At 47.5% G+C, this 24511-nt stretch overlaps 1 protein-coding gene across 1 annotated transcript in view; it reads left to right on the top strand.

The window, feature by feature from the left end:
- Nucleotides 1-24511, top strand: part of GREB1L (GREB1 like retinoic acid receptor coactivator) — a 198644-nt gene that overhangs the window by 172006 nt on the left and 2127 nt on the right. The window contains exons 21-34 of the mRNA XM_036418475.2: nt 1616-1955; nt 7019-7134; nt 7791-8035; nt 10580-11163; nt 11711-11813; nt 14046-14201; nt 14485-14624; nt 15310-15471; nt 15612-15816; nt 16645-16810; nt 18194-18418; nt 19354-19495; nt 21844-22044; nt 23149-23287. Of these exons, the coding sequence (XP_036274368.1) occupies nt 1616-1955; nt 7019-7134; nt 7791-8035; nt 10580-11163; nt 11711-11813; nt 14046-14201; nt 14485-14624; nt 15310-15471; nt 15612-15816; nt 16645-16810; nt 18194-18418; nt 19354-19495; nt 21844-22044; nt 23149-23287 (2924 nt within the window). The remainder of the gene's footprint in view (nt 1-1615; nt 1956-7018; nt 7135-7790; nt 8036-10579; nt 11164-11710; nt 11814-14045; nt 14202-14484; nt 14625-15309; nt 15472-15611; nt 15817-16644; nt 16811-18193; nt 18419-19353; nt 19496-21843; nt 22045-23148; nt 23288-24511) is intronic.

Genomic DNA, 24511 nt, shown 5'->3' on the forward strand with positions numbered 1-24511 from the left:
TCTGATCCAGCAAGTTAAAATGCCGCGTCAGGAAAAGGAGCAGGGTTGGAGAAGGATTTTATATGTTTGCAGCTGTTGGATTTGAGAAGACTTAACTGACACTGTGACATTAATCCTTTTCACAGCAAATGTGATCTTAGACTTCCAAAACCAGCCCATGAGCTTCCCCTGTGAGTGTTTCCCACTCACCCATTACGTCTGCCTGCTTGAAATTTATCTTTCCTTCCGGTAACAACATTCAGAGTTTCATAACTGGTATTTTAGTAGATGATCCCATCAACACATATTACAACTTCGGTAATACAAAACTGCAATTGCAGTTTAATGCAAACATTAACAGATTGGGAAAACTATTCACTTCTGTGTTCATGCTTCTTTCAGAGTGTGAAATGCTTGCGTGTCAGAGTTACCATTTGTTCAACTTTGGCTTTCCTACATGGCCCAGTAAAAAACATGAAGCTTCAGACATGGATTATCTGTGCTTATTTCTTCCATCCAGTTGCCCCTGGCTAAAAATTGCTATAATGTATTGATTACTTGAAGGGAATGGCCCAGGGTTGGTTGAGTTGAAGGATTTCTACAATCTACTAAGTCCTGGCAATGTCAGAAGATACTATTGTCAGAGACCTGAGTGGAATCTAGTCCCAGCTGTGTCTCTGACCAGTTGGATGATTTGGGGCAAGTAGCTGAATTTCTCTCAGCTCCTTAACTCCTCCTCCTCTGAGAAGGTGAAATGGTCACAGCCCAGGGCATCTATGCTCCTTTCCAACTCTAAAGTACTTCAAAACACATAATTTATTTGGTCATCCCAGTTGGTATTTGACCTTGGACTTGTCTATAGAAGGCCAGTGAACCACTTGTTTTACTTTAAATAGAATTATAAAGTGGGACAAAGGTGAAATCCTTCATTGGCCTACCCAGCTGCTAGGCAGCTACACGTGCCAACAGCTGGCAACCAGAAAGGAAGCACAAAGATTCACCCTCATTTTGCTAGCACCTACTTTCTTGACCAGCATCTCTTCATGCCTGCAAGTGGGTCCTCTTTGCCCATTTATATTCATTTTATCATCAGTTCTGAGGTCCAGCACATAAATGAGAGATTCATTTTCTGCCTGCTCTGAATTTGTAAAAACTTCCAATTTTAGTAAAGTGATCTTTTTACCAGGCAGTCTAGGCAGGAGGTGGGGTGAGGTGGCGATTGAGTGAAGCCAGGAAACAGGCCTGCTCCTTCCCAGGTTCTCTTTACTGAGCCTGCTTATGTGATGGGAGGCTGCACCACTAGGGGGTGCTGTTTCTCCAGTCAACTCCAAGTGTTCTCCAGCACCAAGTCACATTTTATGGGAAGATTCATACTGCTCTCTGTGGGGCTAGCCCCCGAATTAGTAACAATAATGACTCTTTTTATGTCTGATATGCTACAGACAATGGTATTAAAGTCTCAGTTTCCTTTAATTGCAATCCTAAGGTTCGGAAATAAGCTGACAACATTCTAACTCAGTGCTGCCACTGGTCACTCACCCCTTCCCACCACGGTTGATCTGGGTTCCCCCCATGTGGACCCTTACTGCCCCAGCAAGCCCTGGGCCGAGGACTAGCTCCCTGTGTTCTGTCGAAGGTACCCCAGGCTGCACAGCATGGTCGTCCGCTGCTACCTTCTCATCCAGCAGTACTCGGAAGCTCTGATGGCTCTCACCACCATGGCGTCCCTCCGGGACCACAGCACTCCGGAAACGCTCAGCATTATGGACGACCTCATCAGCTCCCCGGGAAAAACCAAGAGTGGGAGGGGACACATGCTCATCATCCGGGTGCCCTCCGTGCAGCTGGCGATGCTGGCCAAGGAGCGGCTGCAGGAAGTGCGCGACAAGCTGGGCCTGCAGTACCGCTTCGAGATCATCCTGGGGAACCCTGCCTCCGAAGTCAGCGTCGCAACCCACTTCGTGGCACGATTAAAGGTTAGCCCTGGGCAGACATGTCTTTCTCCTTCGAAATTCCGCATGTTTCTGTTTTCCAGAAATCCCCACGTAGGTAGCCTGAGGTTCACGGGGTTTTGCACACGTGTCGGTCTCACCTTCCCGACACGGTTAAGGCTAAACGACAGGAGATGTTCCCTTTTCCTAACTGGAACCAGCTTATTACGTTTCTGCCCAGCTCCCGTTTTTTAGCATGTGCATGCAGTTGGTCTTCCATGCTCTCCAACTGCAGGTGCAAAAATGAGATGACCCCATTTGACCCCATGTTTATTGGCCTTGTCTGAGATGCATCTAGCCCACGGCCATCTGTTTTCTCAGAAATAAAAAGGTAAGCTGTCCTCTCCGGCCTCTGTGGGGTACGCCTTTAAAATAAGTATCGTGGATTCACTGGTTCTTTTCTGTCTGTCTAGCCTGTCAGCTCATGTCTAGAGTCGGTAAAGTATTGTTTTATCTTCGATACTCGTGTAGAACTGTTCCCTGCCCTACTGCATGTGGAGATTCTTCAACAGCTGGTTGTTTCTTCAGAGTTGCTGTGACGCCCAGCCCCAAGGCTTGGGCTGTAGGGAGACCCTCTGAACATCCCGCGCAGGGACTTGGTGCATGAGCAAGCCCACTCCCTCTGCACGGCCCCGAGATGCCTGCTTGTCCTAAGCACCTGCTGCTAGGCATGGGGAGTGTGAGAGAATTCCTAAATCCACTAACTCCCTGCCTTGTGCCCTGCCCACGTTTTTCATAATCCAGAGTGTCCCAGCCATTTAAAACCATTTAATAAAACACCTGCATACGTATCGGTACAGCACAGAGCTAGGGGTTGTATGCCTGACGTAGACTGACATGGCGTCTGCACCCTGCACGAACTACGGAACTAAACCGAGTTTACACACATCTGCTTCGGCACAAAGAGAATCACGTCCTGGGGGATTTGCATGGTCGCCCTGGGCTGCCGTTTCCCGCCTGCAAACGACAGCTGGACTGTGGGATCTCAAAGGGCTCTCATCTTGGAATCATTATTTAGTGTTCATGGAGCATTCTGCAAATGCAAACTTTTTTTTTTTATTGCATTCTATCAGCCAACCCAATGGAATAATCCAAAACGCAAACACAATATCTTGTATTATCTTGATGAACGACAGGAACAACCCTAAAAATAGAAAAACTCCTATATATAGTGGAAATCGCAGCATTTCTGTTTCGTCTACAGATATAAGGTTCACCATTTTAAAATATAGTGGTGGACCAGAATTCCAAGGCTGACTAACAAAGAGGAGTCCTGAAACTCATTGGGACATAGGTCTTGAGACAAGGTGACTAGTGCTGATGATGAAAACTGAGGAAAGGTAAATCATCAGCACTGCTCTGTGCGGTCCCCCACACCTGCTGCCAGGAGAGGGTTTTAAAGGATGTGAGGTCTTTGCTGGGTTTCCATTGACACTGACCAAGGGTAGCTATTGGGTTGGGTTTTTTTTAAATATATTTTATTGATTTTTTTTTTACAGAGAGGAAGGGAAAGGGATAGAGAGCTAGAAACATCGATGAGAGAGAAACATCAACCAGCTGCCTTCTGCACATCCCCTACTGGGGATGGGCCTGCAACCAATGTACATGCCCTTGACCGGAATCGAACCTGGGACCTTTCAGTCCACAGACCGATGCTCTATCCACTGAGCCAAACCGGTTTCGGCAAATGTAACTATTATTAAAGCCTTAGGTCATTTGTTCAGACCCTTCAAAAGTGCCAGTTACTAAGTCAGTATAAATCAGCAGGTCCTAGTAACTTGCCCCTTCGGGCCACAGTTTGAAAGCCACAATCAAGCACTGAGGCTCTGAAGCTGGCTGACAGCATATCAGAATCACCGGCAGGGCTTTTAGAGGGTGATAGCTCCTTGCAGGCGCTGTTCTGAGAGCTGCCATCCACAAAGGAGGGAGGGCGGCGCGCGGGGGTGTCTCAAAGCCGTTCTCTCTCCATTTGTATGAGTAGCTGCCAGGCACCAACCACACAAAAGAGATTTTCATATTTTGAAAACCACTGGATCATAGTAATTCGTCCTGTTAAAACTATTTGTGTGGAAGTGGAAATATGAAATCCTGTTGAAATGGTCACACCCTAAGCTAGACTGTTGTTCGCCAGGTAGTCTCTGCTTCGCCCTCTGATTTCCACGTTACCAATCTCTTGTGCTGTTGTGGGGGTGCCGTGGCTGTGCTTTTTATCTCTGGCCTCGGGTATAACCCAGTGCCTCTTCTTCTATTAGACGGTCTTGTTTCTGTGCTACCTTCCAAATGTTCTTCATGGATTGTGGTTAACTTAGAAGTGATTACAAGCACTTTGGAAGGGTACGGGGATTAGATCTATCGATATATCAGTTCCTCCAGAAGCATTCTGCCTGTGAAGAGTTCATTAGGTTTCCTTGGCCTTGAACCCCATATTCTCCTTGAACTCAGTACTCACCCAGCCTTTTGCATTGTCTTAAATGACTCTGCAGTGACATCACTCTGGGCAGGGTTGGTGTATCTAAGACTTCAGCACCATTCATCAGGAGTAGCAACGTGACAGAAAGGCATTTTATAGTGGTTTGGCTAGCTCTGACGAGTTAGGAATAAAAGCAAGATTTGTTTAATCTTTTGAAAATACATCTTTTGAAGTAAAATATAACACCTGTTATCCCATCATTGTAACCTGACCTCATTATTCTTGGTGGAACCATAGTCTATGGATGGTTTCTGGGAGATAAAATATATTCAGGGAGAATCCCAGTGTCAGAGAAATCACGAGTCCAGTGGGATGGCTATACAGAAAATGTTTCCTACCTGAAGAATTATTTGCTATAAATCACGTAAAGTCATGGTTCCCTTTCACATGAAAATGTATGGAAAACTGAATTTTTGTAGAGACCTTACTAATACTTGAAAAATTTTCTGAGAGATTAATTTTTCTAGTACATGAAAAATTTCTCAAACTTGTGAAGTTGCGTAGATCCACTGATTTCCCCCTAGTATGCAAATATATGATCAAAGATTTGGCAACGAGGTTACAGTTTTACAAAGCACATACATTTCATTTGAATAATTATTAGTACGTTTATTTCTAAAGACTGGTATTTCTAGACATCAACAAATTTTTTATCAGATTATTTCTTGCTTTTTAAGTTTCTTTTTATCCCATGTTATGTTTAGCAAAGGAAGTACCCATCTATTTTATTTTTTTTAATATCGTATTTTACTGATTTTTTACAGAGAGGGAGGGAGAGGGATACAGAGTTAGAAACATCGATGAGAAAGAAACATCAATCAGCTGCCTCCTGCACACCCCCTATTGGAATGTGCCCACAACCAAGGTACATGCCCTTGACCTGAATCGAACCTGGGACCTTTCAGTCCGCAGGCCAACGCTGTATCCACTGAGCCAAACCGGTTAGGGCTAACCATCTATTTTAAAATAGCATTGCATGCATTACTTAACACCTCACTTCTTAGTCCTTGTTCCCAACTATTATCAGAAGTGTCAGTTTATTTCTTAAAATAACTAGGGCTAGAAAGCTGATATAAAGCATAGTTAGATGCTACATACTTTTATAAAAGGTAGAAACCACCTTGTCTATGTAAAAGATGTTCTATTTTTTCTGCTCTAAATTAGAAGAATCTGTAAGATCTTTTTTTTCCAATATAAAAATAAATCTATTACCAGATCATAGGTACAAAATAATTACCAATTTACATAGAATAAACATTAATGTCTCAAGAAAAAAATATTTTAAATATATTACCAAAGCTGTACTAACATAGTATATCACAAAAGTTGTAGGAAATATTAAAAATGTAAGATTTTTTCACATTTGCCAAAACCAGTTTTGCTCAGTGGATAGAGGCCTGGGGACTGAAAGGTCCCAGGTTCATGTCAGGGACCTTTGAAAGGTCAAGGGCATGTAGCTTGATTGCGGGCACATCCCCGGTGGGGGGTGTGCAGCAGGCGGCTGGTGGATGTTTCTCTCTCATTGATGTTTCTAACTCTCTATCCCTCTCCCTTCCTCTCTGTAAAAAAATCAATAAAATATATATTTTTTTAAATTTTTTTCACTTTTGAACATCTTTCAAGTTAGTGAGATTTTTTTCATTCATTGCTATATTCATGTTCTCAAGATATGCATTCCATTTATTATAGATACACATGTGTGTACATGTACAAATGTGTTGATATATATGAGAAGCTGATGCTTAATAGACTATGTAAAGTCATGAGCTAATTGCATTACTCTTCCAAGGAAGGGATAGGCTTTTTGTTGGTTCTATTTTTAGCCTTCCTGAGAAAGACTTTTTGGAGCTGAAAGCCAATTATTACCTGTCAGCTATTTTCAAAGTTAATAAAGGGAGAAAGAGGAAAAATGACTATCAGAGGTGGCTAACTTCATGATTTTCTTGGTGAAAATTTCTGCCTCATGGGGTTTTGTTGAGATTAATTGTTTAGTCACTCACAACTGAAACAGTCTTTTCTTTTTTTAAAATATATTTTTATTGGTTTCAGAGAGGAAGGGAGAGGGAGAGAGAGATAGAAACATCAATGATGAGAGAGAATCATTGATTGCCTCCTGCATGCCCCATCCTGGGGATCAAGCCCATAACCCAGGCATGTGCCCCTGACCAGGAATCAAACCATGACCTCCTTGTTCATAGGTTGACGCTCAACCACTGAGCCATGCCAGTTGGCTAAAACTCTATCTTTCAATCAGCCTCAGAGTCTGATATGAAGAATATAGTATGTTTAAGAGCCTTGAGTCAAGTATTTTAACCAGGTTTTTTTCTCTAAGGTTTGTGGGATATTTCACATCATTTCTTTGGTCTGTGTGGCTTATGGGTGATGTATACCAAGATCTCCTGCTTTCTCCTATTGAAATATAACTAAAGGCCACATTCTTCTGGCACGTATGTGCTTTTTTAGTAGCAATTAAAACATGGAAGTCATTTGGAAGCACAGTTGTATATTAAAAAATCTGGACCTAGAAATGTTTTGAAAGGTGGAAATTTAATTTTTTCGTATGGGCCCCTTTCTACAGACCTGGAGAGGAAATGAACCTGAAGAATGGATCCCTCGGACATACCAAGACTTAGAAGGTCTGCCTTGTATTGTGATACTAACCGGCAAAGATCCTCTTGGAGAAACCTTTCCCAGGTATGTTTTTTTATGAGTTGCCCAGATGAGCTGAAGGTTACAACTTGGCTGATACTGAACCATCTCATTCATTTGGCAAGTAAAAAATAGAATTTCTTTCAGGGACATAAGAAATAAAGCTTTCTCTGATTCCTTCTTTTGACTTTCCAAAGATCACCTAGCAATGTGGGGAATGGAAGATAGCCATAGAGAGAAATGTTTATTCATTCAAGCAGGGCAGCCAGAGAGACAGAGATGAAAGGCACCCGCCCGAAATCAGGATTTCTTTACGGATGAAGTCTCTTAATCTGCTGTCCCCAACCCCTTCAAGGACCCAAGGCCTTCAGATTGATGGCAAGAACAGTAATAAGTGCATTAACTGAGTGCTTACTGTGTAACGTATTGCCTTAAATGCCTTATATGTGTCTTGCCATTCATTCTTTACAAAAATCATATTAGCCAGGCACTGTTAATCTGCTTACAGTTGAATAAAATGAAGTGGCTAGGATGACATCATAACAGCTAGGAGCTAGCAGAGCTGAGGTTTAAATCAAGGTTTCCTTGGCACTGAAACCCATGACTTTAGCTTCTGGAAGACATCCAGCTCTATCCAGACATATACCAATGCTGCATACGAAGCAGATGGTCTCACCAAAAACATCATTACTTCTGTGCAGGTCTTTGAAGTACTGTGACCTCCGGTTAATTGACTCAAGCTATTTAACTCGCACAGCCCTGGAGCAGGAGGTGGGTCTGGCATGCTGCTATGTCTCAAAAGAGGTCATCCGGGGGTCCACTGTTGCCCTGGACCTCAGCGGGAAGGAGCAGGAGAGAGCCGCCGTGAGTGAGAACGACTCGGATGAGCTGCTGATCGATCTGGAGAGGCCCCAGAGCAACAGTAGTGCCATCACTGGAACCTCGGGTAGGTACTCCCTTTTCTCTTTCGAAGGATGAGGAAGGGGCATGGGAAGGGAGGGAGTTGTGCGGAAGGCAGAGGCATCTACTGACACCCCTTGAGGTTTCCAGAGGAGTCTTCTATGGCTCCAGCATCCCCTCCAGACCTCTTTCCTGGGAGAGGAACTTTTAAGCATGACTGTTGAACAGCCCCAAAATACTTCTATGGGTAAACATTTAAAGGCAAACTTGATAATAGGCCAAGTAGAGTAAATTTTATCAACCTTAGTTTGCACATTTCCTCTAGTTTCTCCTACCCTAATGATCTCATAGATACTATGCTTCCAGTATTTGCACAGAGGCCCTCTCTTCCTTCCAGACCCTGAAGCTGTAAGTTTGTGTTAGTTGGCTTAGTACCTGGCACAAAATGTTTGAATGAGTGACTGGATGGATGGATGGATGGATGGATGACTTTTCTAAGTACTTAATGGCAAGTGTTCATATCCTGAAAGCTACTCTGGGGCTACTGGCTGACTGATGGTCCGCCATGCAGCCTGCCAGCCCTCTCTTGCAGAATTACCATATGGCCTATGGCAGTGCCCCAGGTGCTTTTTCTTCTGATAAATTGTACTACAGCAAATACAACTGTATTTCCATTTGTTTCTCACTATGAAAGTAATAAAACTTACCATAGAAAACTTGGAGCATATAACAAAATAGAGAGGAGTGAGCAGAAATGAAAAGCCCCTACCAGAATTAACCACAGTCATGTTCCTCTGTCCCCGTTTCCTTTCCTCCATCCATCACTGTGACCGGCATACACACACACACACACACACACACACACACCACTGCGTGTTCGAAAGCAGCCCTGGTCTTTCTGTCCATCCTGTAGCTGTGAGATGGCTCCCTGTGGGAACTGAAGAGGCTGTTCTGGTGGGCTTTTCTCTTTCAATGTTGACCATCAGCCTAAAGAGCTTGAGGACTGTCCTACTGGAGGGACCAGGGCTGCACCTCCTGCCCCTCCACTAAAGGCTCCCAGGTTTCCCTCTGAGGCTAGTTCAGAATAAGGGCAAGGACAGGAGAGGGTAACAGAAGGGAGGATGGCTGTCACATCTAGAAGCTTTGAGATGCCAGCATCAGTGGAGGAGACTTTGTCTTCCTTCCTGTGGCTCTTTAACCAGATCCCCTCCTTGCCCTGATTGCTAGAACCGTCCCACAAGGCTCCCATGGTCTTGGCCTTGCTCTGATGAATGCACACAAAGGTAACGGTTTGCCTTTTGCTGTTTAGAATTTCCCTCCCTTTGAGGACAACCTGACGTGGGGGCTGTGCTCACACCACTAAGCACTCATTCCCCCAGCCCTGGGCCGACTCCAGGGATCCTCGGGAAGGCTCATTGCTCAGAGTGCACAGACATGTGGACTCTGGAGGTCAGAGCCGTGACAGAAAGGCATCCTCTCATACAACACAGGAAGACAACAAAAGGCAGACGAGCAAGTGGAATGACTTGGTTGCAATAACCTGCAGTTCCTGGTGTCCATCTAGATCAGTGGTTGGTGAACTCATTAGTCAACAGAGCCAGATATCAACAGTACAAGATTGAAATACCTTTAGAGAGCCGAAAACCAACTTCTGCACATGGGCCATGAAGTTTCAATCGCACTACGTGTGCACTCGCACGTGGTATTTTGTGGAAGAGCCACACTCAAGGGGCCAAAGAGCCGAATGTGGCTCACGAGCCACAGTTTGCCGACCACTGATCTAGATCTAGAATCTCCCAAGGTTGGGATTTGACCTGCATGCCTGGGAAGCAAGGATCTGAGCCCAGAGAGGGCCTCAGTCTTAAACCTAATGAGCTTTAAGTGTGTCCTCAAACCAAAGAGTGGCTGCCCTGTCAGGGGGAAGACACATTTGTAGTGAATTGGCCAAATGTGCGGGGCCCTCTGGGCGAGATCCCTGTAGGGTCTCCATGGTGGGCAGCACCTCGTTAGGAGATTATGCTTCCCTCCTCCTTCCCGTGGAGGCATTCCCCATGCTGGTTTGGGCGTCCTTGGAAGTGGCCACAGCCAGGGAGGTTGTCCACAGCCCGGAGGGCGAGGTCCTCAGACCCAGGAGGTGGCGGTGCCACTTGAGCAGGACTGGAATGGGGCGCCTGCAGTGGTCAGTCTTCTGGGGTGAACCGGTTAGCACATCCAGATGAGGTCATCAAGGAACGTTTAATAATGGACTATTTACAAAGATGCGATACCCCCAGGTGCCCTGACCCTGCTGGGCCTGAAGAAACCAGAGGAGCCAGTGTGACAGGGCCGCGGCCCTCACAGAGAAAGGCTGCCCACCCTGGAGACCCTGCTGGGCGAGCCCGGGCATACACAGCCGGTTTCCAGCCAGTGTCTCCCATTGGCCTGAGCCAGGCCAGGGGTGGGGGAGAAGCGTGCGGAGGGAGGGAGGGCAGGGGAGGAGTCCCAGCATGGCTTCTGGAGCTGATGCAGAGCCTGGTTTCCTGGCCTGGCCCTTCTTCCTGGAGGTGCGGGAGCCTTGGCCTCCGTCACAGGGTGGGCTCTGTCCTTCCAGGCTCCATCGTGGAGAATGGGGTGAGCTCCTCCAGCACCGTGGACAAGTCCCAGAAGCAGCCCCTGACCCCCGGCTTCCGGAGCCCGGCCAACAGCACGGGGCCGGAGGAAGGGGTCTCTGCAGGCACAGCGGGCGCCGGGGAGACCCTGAAGCAGGAGTCCGACTCCCTGGGCCCCCAGATGGCGAGCAGCACCACCTCCAAGCCTTCGTCGTCGTCCTCCTCCTCCTCCTCGGGCCCGCGGGCCCTCCCGTGGCCCGCTGGGCCTGTCCAAGGCTGTAGGAGCTTGCATGCCACTCTGCCCCCAATAGTGATCCTGTCCAAAGCGGCCTACAGCCTCCTGGGCTCCCAGAGGGGGGGCAAGCTGCCGTCCTCGGCGTCCCTGCTGCCCCACGCCGACGTGGCCTGGGTGAGCTCCCTGCGGCCGCTCCTGCACAAGGACATGGGCAGCGAGGAGCAGTCCCTCTACTACAGGCAGTGGACCGCAGCCCGGCAGCACCACGCCGACTACAGCAACCAGCCCGACCCCGGCTCCGGCACCCGGGCCTGCCACCCCCGACGGCTGCTGCTGACTGGGCCCCCACAGGTAGGACCGGGCCAGACCCTATCCTAAGCTGGGGTCCCCAAGAAGGGAAGAAGCCTGGGGCAGCAGAATCTGGTATGGCTCAAGGGATAGAGTGTCGGCCTGCGGACTGAAAGGTCCCAGGTTCGATTCAGGTCAAGGGCATGTACCTTGGTTGTGGGCACATTCCCAGTAGGGGGTGTGCAGGAGGCAGCTGATCGATGTTTCTCATCGATGTTTCTAGCTCTCTATCCCTCTTCTTCTCTGTAAAAAAAAAAAATCAATAAAATATGGACATAAAACTCTGGGGAGGGACGGTATATATGGGAGGGAGGGGGGCAAAAAAAATCAATAAAATATATTTAAAAAAGAAGAAGAAGAAGAAGAAGAAGAAGAAGAAGAGGCAGCAGCAGCAGCAGCAGCAGCAGCAGCAGCCTGGGGGCAGAAGGAAAGGGGTGTGACCCAGAACAATGAGGCCCTTATTCAGGGCTCTCTGATCAGGAGACTCGGAGAGCCCAGGGGTGAAACCTCTTTTCCTTCCCTCTCCCCCATTGCAAACTATTTCCACCAGGTGGGAAAGACAGGCTCCTATCTGCAGTTCCTCAGGATCCTCTTCCGCATGCTCATCAGGCTCCTGGAGGTGGATGTGTATGACGAGGGGGAGATCAACACTGGTGAGTCCTGAGCCGGGGCGGGCCGGGGTGGGCCGGGGGGGGGGGGGGGGGGGGGGGCGTTAGCACGGAACCCGGAGGGAGCCTTCCTTACCTCCTGGGGTCTCCTGGGGACGCACCGCAGAGCGAGTGGGTGTGAGCGAACTGTGGCTGTGCTCCAGCCTCAGGAGGTCAGCAGCGGAGTCCTCCCCTCCCTGGAGCCTCCCCCCTCCGCAGGCCGCCAGGCGCTGGGCAGAAAGGCGTTTTATGAAGCTCTGTGTGGCTGATTAATTGCTTAGGTGATGGGATCATTTAGGTTTGAAATTCAGTTGCGGTGCTGAGCTCAATGGTCCGGGCATGTTTTATATTCTGGAGACCAGGGCTTTGCTGGAGAGTCGATGTATCTTCTATGTTAACCGCCAGCTCTGAGGGGAGGTATGTGGGTTAATTACTCTCGTGAAATGAAAACGTGTGTGTGCAGCCGAAGCCTGAGCCGTGAACAGACGCCTTCACGTTGGCAGTGACACGCAGGGCCGTGCGGGCTGGTGTTCAGGAAGATCATCCCAGCTGAGCCCCCTCCCAGCGCTTCCCAGCTGGCACCTGTGGGGCAGTCCCGCTCTGTGGCCATCCTGAAGTTGGAGTGAGCAGGGCTCAGCCAGCATTAGCTGTGGCTAAGGATAGCTTGGCCTTGAACCTGGCTGCACATCTCAGAATGGCTGACTGTGCCGGAGGGAGGGGGGAGGGGGCAGAGGGGAGAGACACTGAGGTAAGCAGAGGTAATGAGGAAGAAGAGGTGATGAGGAAGAAGTCCTCGAGCGAGAAGGAGGGAAAGGCCCTGGCGACTTCTGTCAGATTAGCCGTGGAGGTCTCACCTCACTTACTTTTCCTAAATAATTGACCTGTTCTGTGACAAGCCCAAGGGTCTAGTTTAGTCTAGAGCAAGACTAGGTAAAATAGCCGTAATTAATCATTTTAAAATCACTTTGACCCTATGTCATTACCAGCTCATATGCATGATCCCACACACACACACACACACACACTCCATGGTCACAGCCTCATCTCCTGTGTCCCCCGCACCTGGCCCACCTTAGAAGGGATCCAGAGCTCCTGGTTGGCTTTAGAACACTCTCCCTTCGGCCTTCTGGAGGGGGTTGAGCCCAAACCAGCCAGGAGGAGCCCTCCATCCCGCCGACTTTCCCACAAGGCCTTGGCACCACAGTCAGCAATACCCTTCATTCTGTCCTCAGGTCCCAGATCTGTGCAGTGAGCTGTGAGACGGTCTGCCCAGCCCATGACCCTCGAGCCTGGCCTTTGTAGCAAGGAGTGCTGTTTGGCTTTATTCCCTCTCCCTCATATCCGTGGGATGGATGTGTCAGTGCTCTGGAGAGGCACAGTGACCCCTTTTTTAAAAACTAGAATGAGCTTTAGCTTTTAAATAAAATGCAAACTTCAGCCCAAAGATAGAAAAATAAGCAGCATCGTTTTAAGAGATAAGAGCTGTACTTCTCATCTCTAGGCTGGGTTTTTTTTTTAAGTTTCTCCTTTTGAAAGTTGTCAAGCTTTGATGTTACAAATTTTGTTAATAACAATAAATATCATCTGTTGCGTATGTACCACGTGCCTGCCAGGGTCTGTGCACTTTGACTCGTACAACCATCAGGGAACTCTGAGCGTTAAGGTCTGCGCCTGCAGGTGTGCGTGGTCAGGGGCAGCAGCTGAGCTCAGGCCCCGGGCTAGTCAGCCTGGACCTGGGTAGAGCTTGATGCCCCCACAGATGCCTGGTGATGAGGGAGGTGGGAGGGGGTGTAGCCCAGCACCGGGGTTTGTCCAGCTTCCCCACAGTTCTGACACGAAGCAGACATTGGGGACCTTGCTCCCTGCATCCCTGCAGTCTCGAACGTAGGCTGTCGGTATCTGAAAACCCCACAACTAAAACTCTAAGAATCTAGATCATCCGAAATTAAACAAGCTTTTAAACCAATGTAAGGCGCTCACGTGGGCAACTCGTTGATCTCATAGATGTGGACCAGATGTGCAGAGGCTACTGCTGGGGGCCAGTCAGGGCAGGCATCCCTCCCAGCGCGGGTACGAAGGGGCAGTTCTGGTCCCTCCACCTGGGGATGGCAGCTCGTTTTCCAGAAATGCCTTGGCCCACCCATTGGAATGGATATCTCGGGAAACCTTCTGTCCCTGACACGTGGGAGGGAGTCTGGGCCGTCTGCCTGCTCTGCACACTCTTTCTCCTTGTCCCAGATCACAGCGAGAGCAGCGGAGCCAGCCAGTCCGAGGGAGAGCCCTGGCCCGACATCGAGAGCTTCAGCAAAATGCCCTTTGACATCAGCGTGCATGATCCCAAGTACAGCCTGATGAGCCTGGTGTACACTGAGAAGCAAGCAGGGGTCAAGCAAGGTCAGTGCAGGCGGAGCCAGGCTCCTCTCCCCGGAAGGTCAACGGGAACCTAAGTCGGGCAGGAGGCCCGAGGCAGTTGAATCTTTGAGAGCAGCTTCAGTCTCCTCTCTGCATTTCTCTTCCCTTACACACACACATACACACACCCTTTTACTTTCATACCCGCTTCTCAGTGTAAATTCTAGAATCCTTGGAAAAACCTTTTCAGGGAGCCGGGGACTTTCTCCCAGGCGTAGGGGCTTCATGGGTCTCATGGGAAGGTTTTCTGACCCTTTGTGCACAGAAGCAATAAAGGAATCCAGAGCAGAGGAGCCCAGGAAACGAGAAACCGTGTCTATGATGCTGACCAAGTACGCGGCCTACAACACCTTCCACCACTGCGAGCAGTGCCACCACTACATGGACTTCACCTCCGCCGCCCAGGTGCGCCCTTCCCCCTGCCGGCTACCACGTGACCTCACGTAGAAGGGGGGCGAAAACTAAGGCTCCCCTGTTCAGACCCTCGTCTAGGGATGCTGATTGATGAGATGGAGCCACTCTCTGTGAGCACGGTGCATGAAGCAGTTGATTAAAATTACTTTGGGCTTTTCTGGAATGTGGCTTGGGGGGAGGGGGGTGGTAAGAGAGGGAAATAAACTAAATTTTAGTGTCTTGGGCCCCTTAAGCAATAAACAAGTTTGTTGATTTGCATCAACCCAGACACATCCTTATTTCTAGCAGTGGATGGTTTGGACCACTAGGCATGCAGAGGAGTCCATGGTTACGCTTTTATTTAGAAAGAACTGAGAGGTAGGAACACAGAAGGTGGGCTGGTTCCCCATAGTGTCTGTTTTCTGCCAGAGCATCTTTAAGTACAGGTGATGGGGAAAGTGGCAAGTGAGAGTGATAGCCAGGGCCTTTTTTGGGGTTGCAAGGACAGTGCCAAGCCTCCCACGAGATGCTTGACACTCGTAGCAGTGGCAGCTTCCGAAGGGAAAGCATTTGCCTTCCCAACCCTGTCCACGGCCAGGTCCTGTGGCAGGAATACATTCTCAGTAACAACCTTCACGAGCGGCCCTGAAGTCCGTCAACGGTGAGCTCACATTCCTCCCCTTCTCTGCGAATGTAGGTGTCTGACTCCACCCTCCACGCATTCACGTTCTCCTCCTCCATGCTGGGAGAAGAGGTGCAGCTCTACTTCATCATCCCCAAGTCCAAAGAGAGCCACTTTGTCTTCAGCAAGCAGGGCAAACACCTGGAGAGCATGCGCCTGCCCCTGGTGTCCGACAAGGTGGGTGGCAGTATCTGGACACGAGGACTATCGGGCACTACATCAGGTTCTCGAAGCTTCTTAAATCCAAGGGTTTTAATTCCCCTTTTGGTCTCTGGTCTTTTTTTGTGTGTGTGTGCGTGTGTGTTTGTTTCCAACAGAATTTGAATGCAGTCAAGAGCCCTATTTTCACTCCTTCCAGTGGTCGCCACGAGCACGGACTCCTAAACCTTTTTCATGCCATGGAGGGCATCAGCCACCTGCATCTCCTGGTGGTCAAAGAATATGAGATGCCGCTGTACCGCAAGTACTGGCCCAACCACATCATGCTTGTGCTCCCCGGCACGTTCAATAACGCAGGCGTGGGTAAGGGCCCCCGGGGGCAGGGGGCAGGGGGCAGGGCTGACGGCGAGCTCCGTTCCCTGGGCGTGAACCCCTCAGAGGGTCCCCCGCCTCTGCAGAGCGTCCTGCCCTCCTGACCGGGGGACGCGTACTCCTCTTCACATGTTTATTTTTCCACCCTCTGCAGTTTTGCAGGACTTTTCACTTCTCAGTACAGGTGACTAAAAAAGTCACGGGTGTATGGAGCAGCCCTGCAGGAGGGCTTGAGGTAGTGGTGGGAGCTGCCATGGGCCGCGGCATACTCGGCTCCTGGGCGCCTGAGGTGCCGCGCCAGCTCGGCCAGGTTCAGTGACCCCGAGCGGGGGCGGCGAAGGATCAGAAAAGACAGACAAGAGAAGGAAAGCTGGGACTCGGTGGGACGCTGCTTCCCTGACGGGGAGCCAGCAGCGCCTCGGACTACACGCCACCGTGTCTTTACTTTATAGCCAGATGCCACGAGGCAGAGTAAGGGGGGCCTGGTCAGGCTGTTTACAGCATTCTCGTGAGTTTCGGTCCTCCTCAGTGACATGCACCGGATCAAGCTTTGTTTACTTGCAGCCTATATATATATATCACTAGGCGGGTGGGGCCATGTGTGTTCGGACCATACGTTCAAGCTGACCCCTGTCGCTGTTGGCTGTCCTTGTGCATTTCAAAGACTTCCTCTGTGATTTTTGCCTGGAGTTTGTTCTGAACGCCTCGGCGACCCTGCTCGCCGTGGTCACCGCAGGGACAGGCGTGCCTGTGGGCCGAGGGCGTGTCTGCGGGGCTTCCTGAGGGAGGACCTGCAGCTGCACTCGCGTTGCCTTCCAGGTGCCGCCAGGTTTCTCATTAAGGAGCTGTCATACCACAACCTGGAGCTGGAGAGGAACCGCCTGGAAGAGCTGGGGGTTAGACGCCAGTGTGTCTGGCCTTTCATCGTTGTGATGGACGACTCCTGCGTCCTGTGGAACATGCACAGTGCTCAGGAGCAGACCAGGTAGCGGTACTTCCCGGGCAGTCCCATCGAGAAGGTCCTCTCCTCGGCTGCAGTTACGCATGGAATAGAGGAGGGATAGCTTTCCAGAGCAGGAAGATCATCCACAAGACCCCCCTCACGAGTACATTGTTTTTTAGATTTAGACATTCAGCCGAAACCGGTTTGGCTCAGTGGACAGAGTGTCGGTCTGCGGACTGAAAGGTCCCAGGTTCGATTCCGGTACATTGGCTTCGGGCACATCCCCAGTGGGGGGTGTTCAGGAGGCAGCTGATCGATGTCTCTCTCTCATCGATGTTTCTGTATCTCTATCCCTCTCCCTTCCTCTCTGTAAAAAAATCAATAAAATCTATTTTTAAAATTTAGACATTCAGTATGCCATTAAGTTCCTGGGCCATTTCTGCAGCATGGCTTTGGTTAGCTATAAGTCTATGGAGAGTATGTTTTGTTTAGAAAGTCCAGCCCTTGCCGGTTTGGCTCAGTAGATAGAGTGTTGGCCTGAAGAGCGAAGGGTCCTGGGGTCGATTTTAGTCAAGGGTACATACTTTGGTTACAGGCTTCTCCCTGGTCCGGGCCCTGGTTAGGGCACATGCAGGAGGCAACCAGTCGATGTGTTTCTCTCTCAGTGATATTTCTCTCTGTCTTTCCCTCTCTCTAGAAATAAATGGACAAATATTCTGGGGTGAGGATTTTCTTTAAAAAAAAAAAAAAAAAAAAAAGGCATTGGCTTCTAAATCAGGGAGCCTGCATTTTAGCCCCAGCTTTGCTGTGTGATCTGGATGAGAGGGAAAGTTATTTCACCTTTCTCATTTTCATCACCTGTAAAATTATGGTTGGGCCAATACCACTGGTTTTCCTCCGGGGGCAGTGGTGAGGGGTCCATGAGAACCAGGGGAGAATTGACACTGGGAAAGTCCAACACAAGAAATGGCCCCAGATGTCAACAACACCCTTGTTGAAACACAGCCAGATTTCTAGGTCTTTCCAACTCAAACATTGTGATTTTTGTGTCCTTGTTTTCATTGTGGGTTTGAAGTCAGTGACGTTCTCAAATATTCCATGATTATACAATAATCAGAAGAATACTTCTGACCTCTGGCTACCTCACTCTAGTAACTTCCTGCTCATTATTCGCTTTGAAGCAGGGGCTGGCTTGCTTTCTTAGTCTTAAAGTGATACACCTCAAGTTTCCTAAAATATTAGCAGTGTCTGGCAGTATGAAAACTGAGCTTGACACCTTTCCTCCATTCCAGGCTAATAGAAAGTAAATGAGCTAATTTTATTACGGATAATTAATACTGTATAGTAGTGTTGGCCCTTCATAAATGACCCTGTTTTCTATAATATTTGTTGATAACTTACATAAACTAACTTTACATTTCGTAGCCAGCCCATGGAAGGAGTTTCCAGTAAGAATGTGTCCTTGAAGAGTGTCCTACAGCACATTGAAGCAACACCAAAAATCATCCACTATGCAATCCTGGGCATCCAGAAATGGAGCAGCAAGCTGGCCGCCCAGAGTCTGCGGGTCCCGTTCTCCAGGTGCCACGTGCATGACTTCATCCTCCTCAACATAGACCTGACCCAGAACGTGCAGTACGACTTCAACAGGTAGCCAGGCTCCTGGGTGCAAGTGATCCTGGTCATGGCCTCTGCCCAGCTCTAACCTCTATCGTGCTTTTTATTCCTGTTTCTGTCTTTCATTGAAAACTGAGAATCTCTTTACATGGACAAGGAGAAAGGGGGGAGAATCAAGTCTCTAAGTGTCCCTTTCACCATCCTTTGAACTGACTTAAATCCTTAACAGGTGTTATAATATAAAACACTTAGAAAATGTTTCAGTGATCTCATTATTCAACAAAAACTGGAGTAGGGACAAACTGTTGAGTCAACACTAGTCAGTGTGTGGACCCATAAGCCCACTGCAGGTTAGTTCTTCCTTCTTCCTCTGACCTCAGAAGGTAATCACTTTCCCCAAATATCCAGAGGTCTGGATCCTGTAGAAAAGCCAGTAGATGAGAATGAGCAGGCTAACCTTGGCCTTGCCTCCTGAATAAATTATGTCCATATCCTGGAAAATCTTATCTGGCCAAATAAAGAAAAGCCAGGGACCATAAAGTCCCTCTTCTGTCAATCCCCAATCCTGTAGCTACTGGGCTATGCTGTAGCTATTTCGCTTGTTTTAAGTTTGACAGATGCTTCATCCTATTTGCAGCTAGAATTTAAAAACTTAAGAGCACCTATGCACTCCTGTCTTGCAAGTGTGTGTGTAGAATGTGCAGTCTAGTTCAGTTCAAGAAGCCTAAGGTCCTGAGAAATGTCTGGGACCAGAGTCACCTCACTCCTCCTTTATTTGATGGCTGTGATTCCCAAACCGGGGTCTTCACCCAGGCAGGTGTTTAGAGGGCCAGCTCTACATGAAGACAAGGTTGATTCTGTGTGAGGCTGTCTCTTAATATCTGCCACACATCTCTTTCTTTGTGTGTAATGATCATGGTTGAGATGTGTCAGGCTGCCAAAGAAACCTATTGTGATTATGATTTAAGGTATTTCTGTGAAGACGTTGACTTTAACCTGAGAACAAACAGCAGTGGCCTGCTCATCTGTCGTTTTAATAACTTCAGTCTCATGAAGAAACACATTCAGGTTGGAGGGCAAAGGGACTTTATCATTAAACCAAAGATCATGGTAAGTTTGCAAACTTGATTCTGTTGACAACAATTTCTTATTGATATCTTTGTTATCAGGTAGGTACTGGCATTAAGCACTTTAATTAGAAAGTGGGAGCCCTAATGCCAAACCTGCATTTGCAGTCCTCATTTCCTGAGGACTCATCTCCAGCCAGACACAACATTTGAAAATACAACACAATTCCTTCTCTTTATTTTTTTTTTAAATATATTTTATTGATTTTGTACAGAGAGGAAGGGAGAGAGATAGAGAGTTAGAAACATTAATAAGAGAGAGAGTCATCAATCAGCTGCCTCTTGCACACCCCTTACTGGGGATATGCCCACAACCAAGGTACATGCCCTTGACCGGAATCGAACCCAGGACCCTTCAGTTCCCAAGCCAACGCTCTATCCATTGAGCCAAACCGGTCCTGGCCAATTCCTTCTCTTTAGATTTAAGGCTTCACAACTCCCTCAAGGATTCTGTTTTAAACGTAACATTCTGTATTCTTTATGTAATACATGAGAAAAGTAAATCAAGATGCTTGTCAAGAAAGTAAAAGACCAGAGACTTCCAGTCAAGATGGTGGAATAGGTAAAAGGCGGTACTCACCTTCTCCCACAACCACATCAAAATTACAACTGAACTGTAGAACAGCCATCGTTCAGAAATCTAGCTGAACCAAAGTCCCACAACTAGGGGTTTAAGGGAGAAGCCACAGATTGGTAGGAGCAGAATGGGCTGGTCAAAAGTCAGAAAGGGTATCTTGGCTGAGGAGGTCCCCTGTGAGGAGCAAAGGATCCTGGTCCCATACCAGGATCCTCAGCCTGGGGTTCCAATGCCAGGAAGAGAAGTGTCCATAACTTGTGGCTGTAAAAACCAGTGGGAAGTTTGGCTAAGACAAAGCTGCTAGAGTTCCTCTCAGAGAGCCCACACATACACTTACTTGCACTCACTCCCTCTGAGCACCAGTGCTGGGACAGCAGCTAAAACGGTGCAGGGATATACAGGGAGGAACTAAATTGTCTGGCATCAGGGTAAGAGCTGGGGAGGGGGTGCAACTTTTTGCCAGACAAGTGCTGGCAGAGGCCATTGTTCCTTTTCTGAGACACCCCCTCCCCCACCTCGCACACACACAGCTGGCAGGCAGGTGCCATAGCTGCGTCTCCATCAACTTGGCTCAGTGTTTTCCTGCCTGCCCTGGTGATTCCTGGAGACCCCACCCATCCAGCTTGCCCACCCAAGCTGTTTCCAGTGGCTTTTTCAAACACATGGTCTGTCTTGTCTTATGCTTTAAACTTTCCTAAAATCTCTCAAACCAGCAGTTTCTGGCCTCAGGGTGCCCCATACATCTCACGAGTTTCTGGCCTCAGTGCCCCTTCCTAGCCAGGCAATAGCAGCTGGCCTTGGTTCACAGCTTAGCCCCACCTGGGTACCTCCACACCCAGGAAAATTAGCAGCCATCTGCAGATTGCTTTGTAGCTCATACCACCGGGCGGAACCAGCCAGAACACAAAAGGCAACTGACCTTGGCTTGCACCTCCCTGGAGTCCCCAGAGCCAGCACACCTGTACTCCATGATATCCACAAGCAAAATACTCAAGAAGCAGAACTGAAACAGACTTAGATGCAGGGTATATTTTGATGGTCGTCAGATGGGAGGGAGTTGGGGGATGGGTGAAAAAGGTGAACAGACTAAGTTCAAATTGGTTGTTAACAGAATAGTCAAGGGGGTGTAAAGCACAGCATTATGGAATATAGTCAATAATATTCTAAGAACTGTATGGTGTCATATAGGTACAAGATTTATTGGGATGATCACTTAGTAAGTTACATAATGTCTAATCACTGGGGGTGTATACCTGAAACTAATATCATATTTCAACTGTAATTGAAAAAATAAAAATTATTAAAAACAGAAAGTAACAGATCAAAACCTGTTAAGGTTGCAAATTCCATGGGCTGTCCTTTCCTGTTTAAGATATACTGGCATCTAATCATTTATAACATATGGGGACACCCCGCCCCCGCAGTGAAGCTTAGAAACCTTTGTGCTTTTTTTCTCAGTTGTTTTCTCCAGAGCACTATAAAAGGCTTCCTATTATTCCTCACAGTGTACTTGCTAAGTGCAATAACTTTCAAAGAAGCCTGCTTTTCCATTGCCACCTGTTCTTGCTGTGTGTGAGTCGTGAGATATGACAGTACTGTTCTGTACCAAGTGAAAAACATTTTCAGAACCCAAGGACAGGCTTGTCACTGTTGCACTGTTATTTGGGGACTGCCGGGATGCAGTGCAGTGTTTCCTTGCCCATTTCATCCAGTGACACACACGTGCTCCATGATAATCTCGGCTCTGATTTCAGGTGTCAGAGAGCTTAGCACCCATCCTGCCCCTTCAGTATGTCTGTGCTCCCGACAGCGAGCACACGTTACTGGCAGCCCCTGCGCAGTTCCTCCTGGAGAAGTTCCTGCAGCACGCCTCCTACAAACTCTTCCCCAAAGCCATCCGGAACTTCAAGAGTCCTGTGTTAGCTGTTGATTGCTATCTTAACATTGGACCAGAGGTAAAGGGGGAGTGGGCTCGTACTGTGCTTTACCCACTTTCATCCACTTATTTTCCATTTTAGCTCCCATTTGAAAAAGCCAAAAAGGAACCTGTAACAGACTCATTTATGCAAAGGCTCACACAAGGCGCGATGGTAGTTGTCCCTCCCCACCCACATTCCACCTCTCCACAGTGAGCCAGTGAACACTCAAAGCTTAGCTCCGAGGTCAGCTCTGCTGAGAAGCCCACTACCTCAGCTGGGCAGAAACAGTTGTTTGCTCCCCCCAATCACATGTATCAGATGATATTTTATTTTAAAATTATTTTTGTTTAAAGCAGAGGTCGCCAACCTTTCGGACTTCACAGACCACCAGTGGTCCACAGACCACCAGTTGGCAGTTGCTGCTCCGAAGTTTCCTTAAACCAGTGGTTGCCAACCTTCTGGACCTCACGGACCACCGGTTGGCGACGACTGGTTTAAAATGTTACGTTTCCTTTTCCCCCCATTGACCTCTCCGCAGCCACTCCCACCCCCAGCACATCCCCTCACCCCCTTACTGAATGTGTTCATTGGTTATGTTTATATGCATGCATTCAAGCCCTCTGGTTGATCTCTTAAACCTCTCCCCTCCGAGATTGGGCAGTCTGTTCGATGCTTCTCTGTCTCTGGGTCTATTTTTGTCTATTCATGCGGTTTGAAGCTTCTAATCAATTGAAAATTTAAGTCTATCTACATGTAAAGCTGATTAAAAGTGTTTACTCTCACTAATAAGGTAATCTAAACATTTTCTTTTTCTTCCGTATACCTTTCTGTGGAAGACGGCTTCATTTTATAAACACTCTTAGATGGAGGGGCTTATTTTGTTTCTTACTACTAATTCTTTCATAACCATCCCAGATTAATGAAAAATAAACTAGAAGCTTTAAATATGTAAAACTTGGTACACTAAATAGAAGAGGTGCAAAGCTTAAATAACCAACTCATTTAAATTTCAATTAAAAATATACATATTTTCCTTTATCCTGAAACAGACAGCTAAAGAGGAAGACACTGACTCATTCAGATAAAGTGCATACACTTTGCTTCTGAAATGCCCATGCTCCTTCTGCTTGATCATTCCAGGTGGCCATTTGCTACATCAGCTCCAGACCCCACTCCAGCAATGTCAACTGTGAAGGGGTGTTTTTCAGTGGACTCCTCTTGTACCTCTGTGACTCTTTTGTAGGTGCTGATCTTCTTAAGAAATTTAAATTTCTAAAAGGTAAATCAAATTTAGTATTTTGCTTGTGAATACTATTGGTTCCCATTGGACAAAATACAAAGGTGAGAAATATATTTTAAAAAGCACTTTAACAGTCATTTTTTTGCCAGTAAATTGAGTATCTTGATTTTAACTGAGGAATCAAGTCTTGATATACTAAGATGAATACTAGATGAATAACCAGATTTGTAACATTAAATGTTTTGCCACTATTAACTTTAGGAAGGAATCAATGCAAGAAGAGAAGTAATGCTTCTCATATAATCTAATTTTAATAAAAATCAAGTTACTCACTTACGACAAGTATGCCCTCTACAAAGAGTTAGATTTGCCTAAGAACTGTAGATCAGGCATCACAAATAATCCTGACAAGATGCCCTCTGAGGTCAGTGAAAAAGGTAAGGTTCAGAATACTGTGTACAGCGTATTACCACTTTATGAGTGAGATTAGGTAATTATACACACACACACACAAAAAAAAAAAACACCACACATCTGGAACAGTCGTGGGGGATGACTGCCTTGCAGGGGGCATTTGGCCAACATCTGGAGATATTTAGATTGTTACACTGCTGCTGCTGGCAGTATAGCAGGTAGAAGCCAAGGATGTTAGACATCCTACAAGAACAGAGCAGCCGCCCTGGTGATATGCATGTGATGACGGAATGGGTCGCATGCCATTGCTCCTGCCAGTATCTGAGGCGCCCAGGCAGTCTTCAGAAAGGCTCAGAGATGCTCCTGGGCGTGGCCATGGACACTCCCCGCCAAGCAACACAAGAGTGAGAAAGCTCATGTTCAAGGGGACCAAACGGGTGGCGTGGAGAGAACTGGAAGCAGGCATGTTGACTGTTGTCCTTGTTGCTGTTGGACTGAATCCAAGAGATGGAAAGCTGGAGACATTAATACCGAAACCTAGGACGTGCCATTGAGAGGCCTCCTCCAGGGCTCCCATATAGTTCTGACTTTACTTATTATCCCAAAGTAGATTTAAAATGTATTCATTAAAATTAATCTTTAGATTCTAGGCAAATAGAAATTTGTTAAGTATGTAATTATTGTTTTATGTACCTTTGTTTTCCTTTTAATTTTACCCTCCTCCATGTTACAAAAATTTTTTTTCAATTAGATTATATTCAATATTATTTTGCATTAGTTTCAGGTACACTGCGAAATAAAATGTCCCCTCAATATTTCTGGTACCCACCACCCCCATCAATACAGATC

Source organism: Pipistrellus kuhlii, unplaced genomic scaffold, assembly GCF_014108245.1.
Source record: "Pipistrellus kuhlii isolate mPipKuh1 unplaced genomic scaffold, mPipKuh1.p scaffold_m20_p_6, whole genome shotgun sequence".
Taxonomy (NCBI): domain Eukaryota; kingdom Metazoa; phylum Chordata; class Mammalia; order Chiroptera; family Vespertilionidae; genus Pipistrellus; species Pipistrellus kuhlii.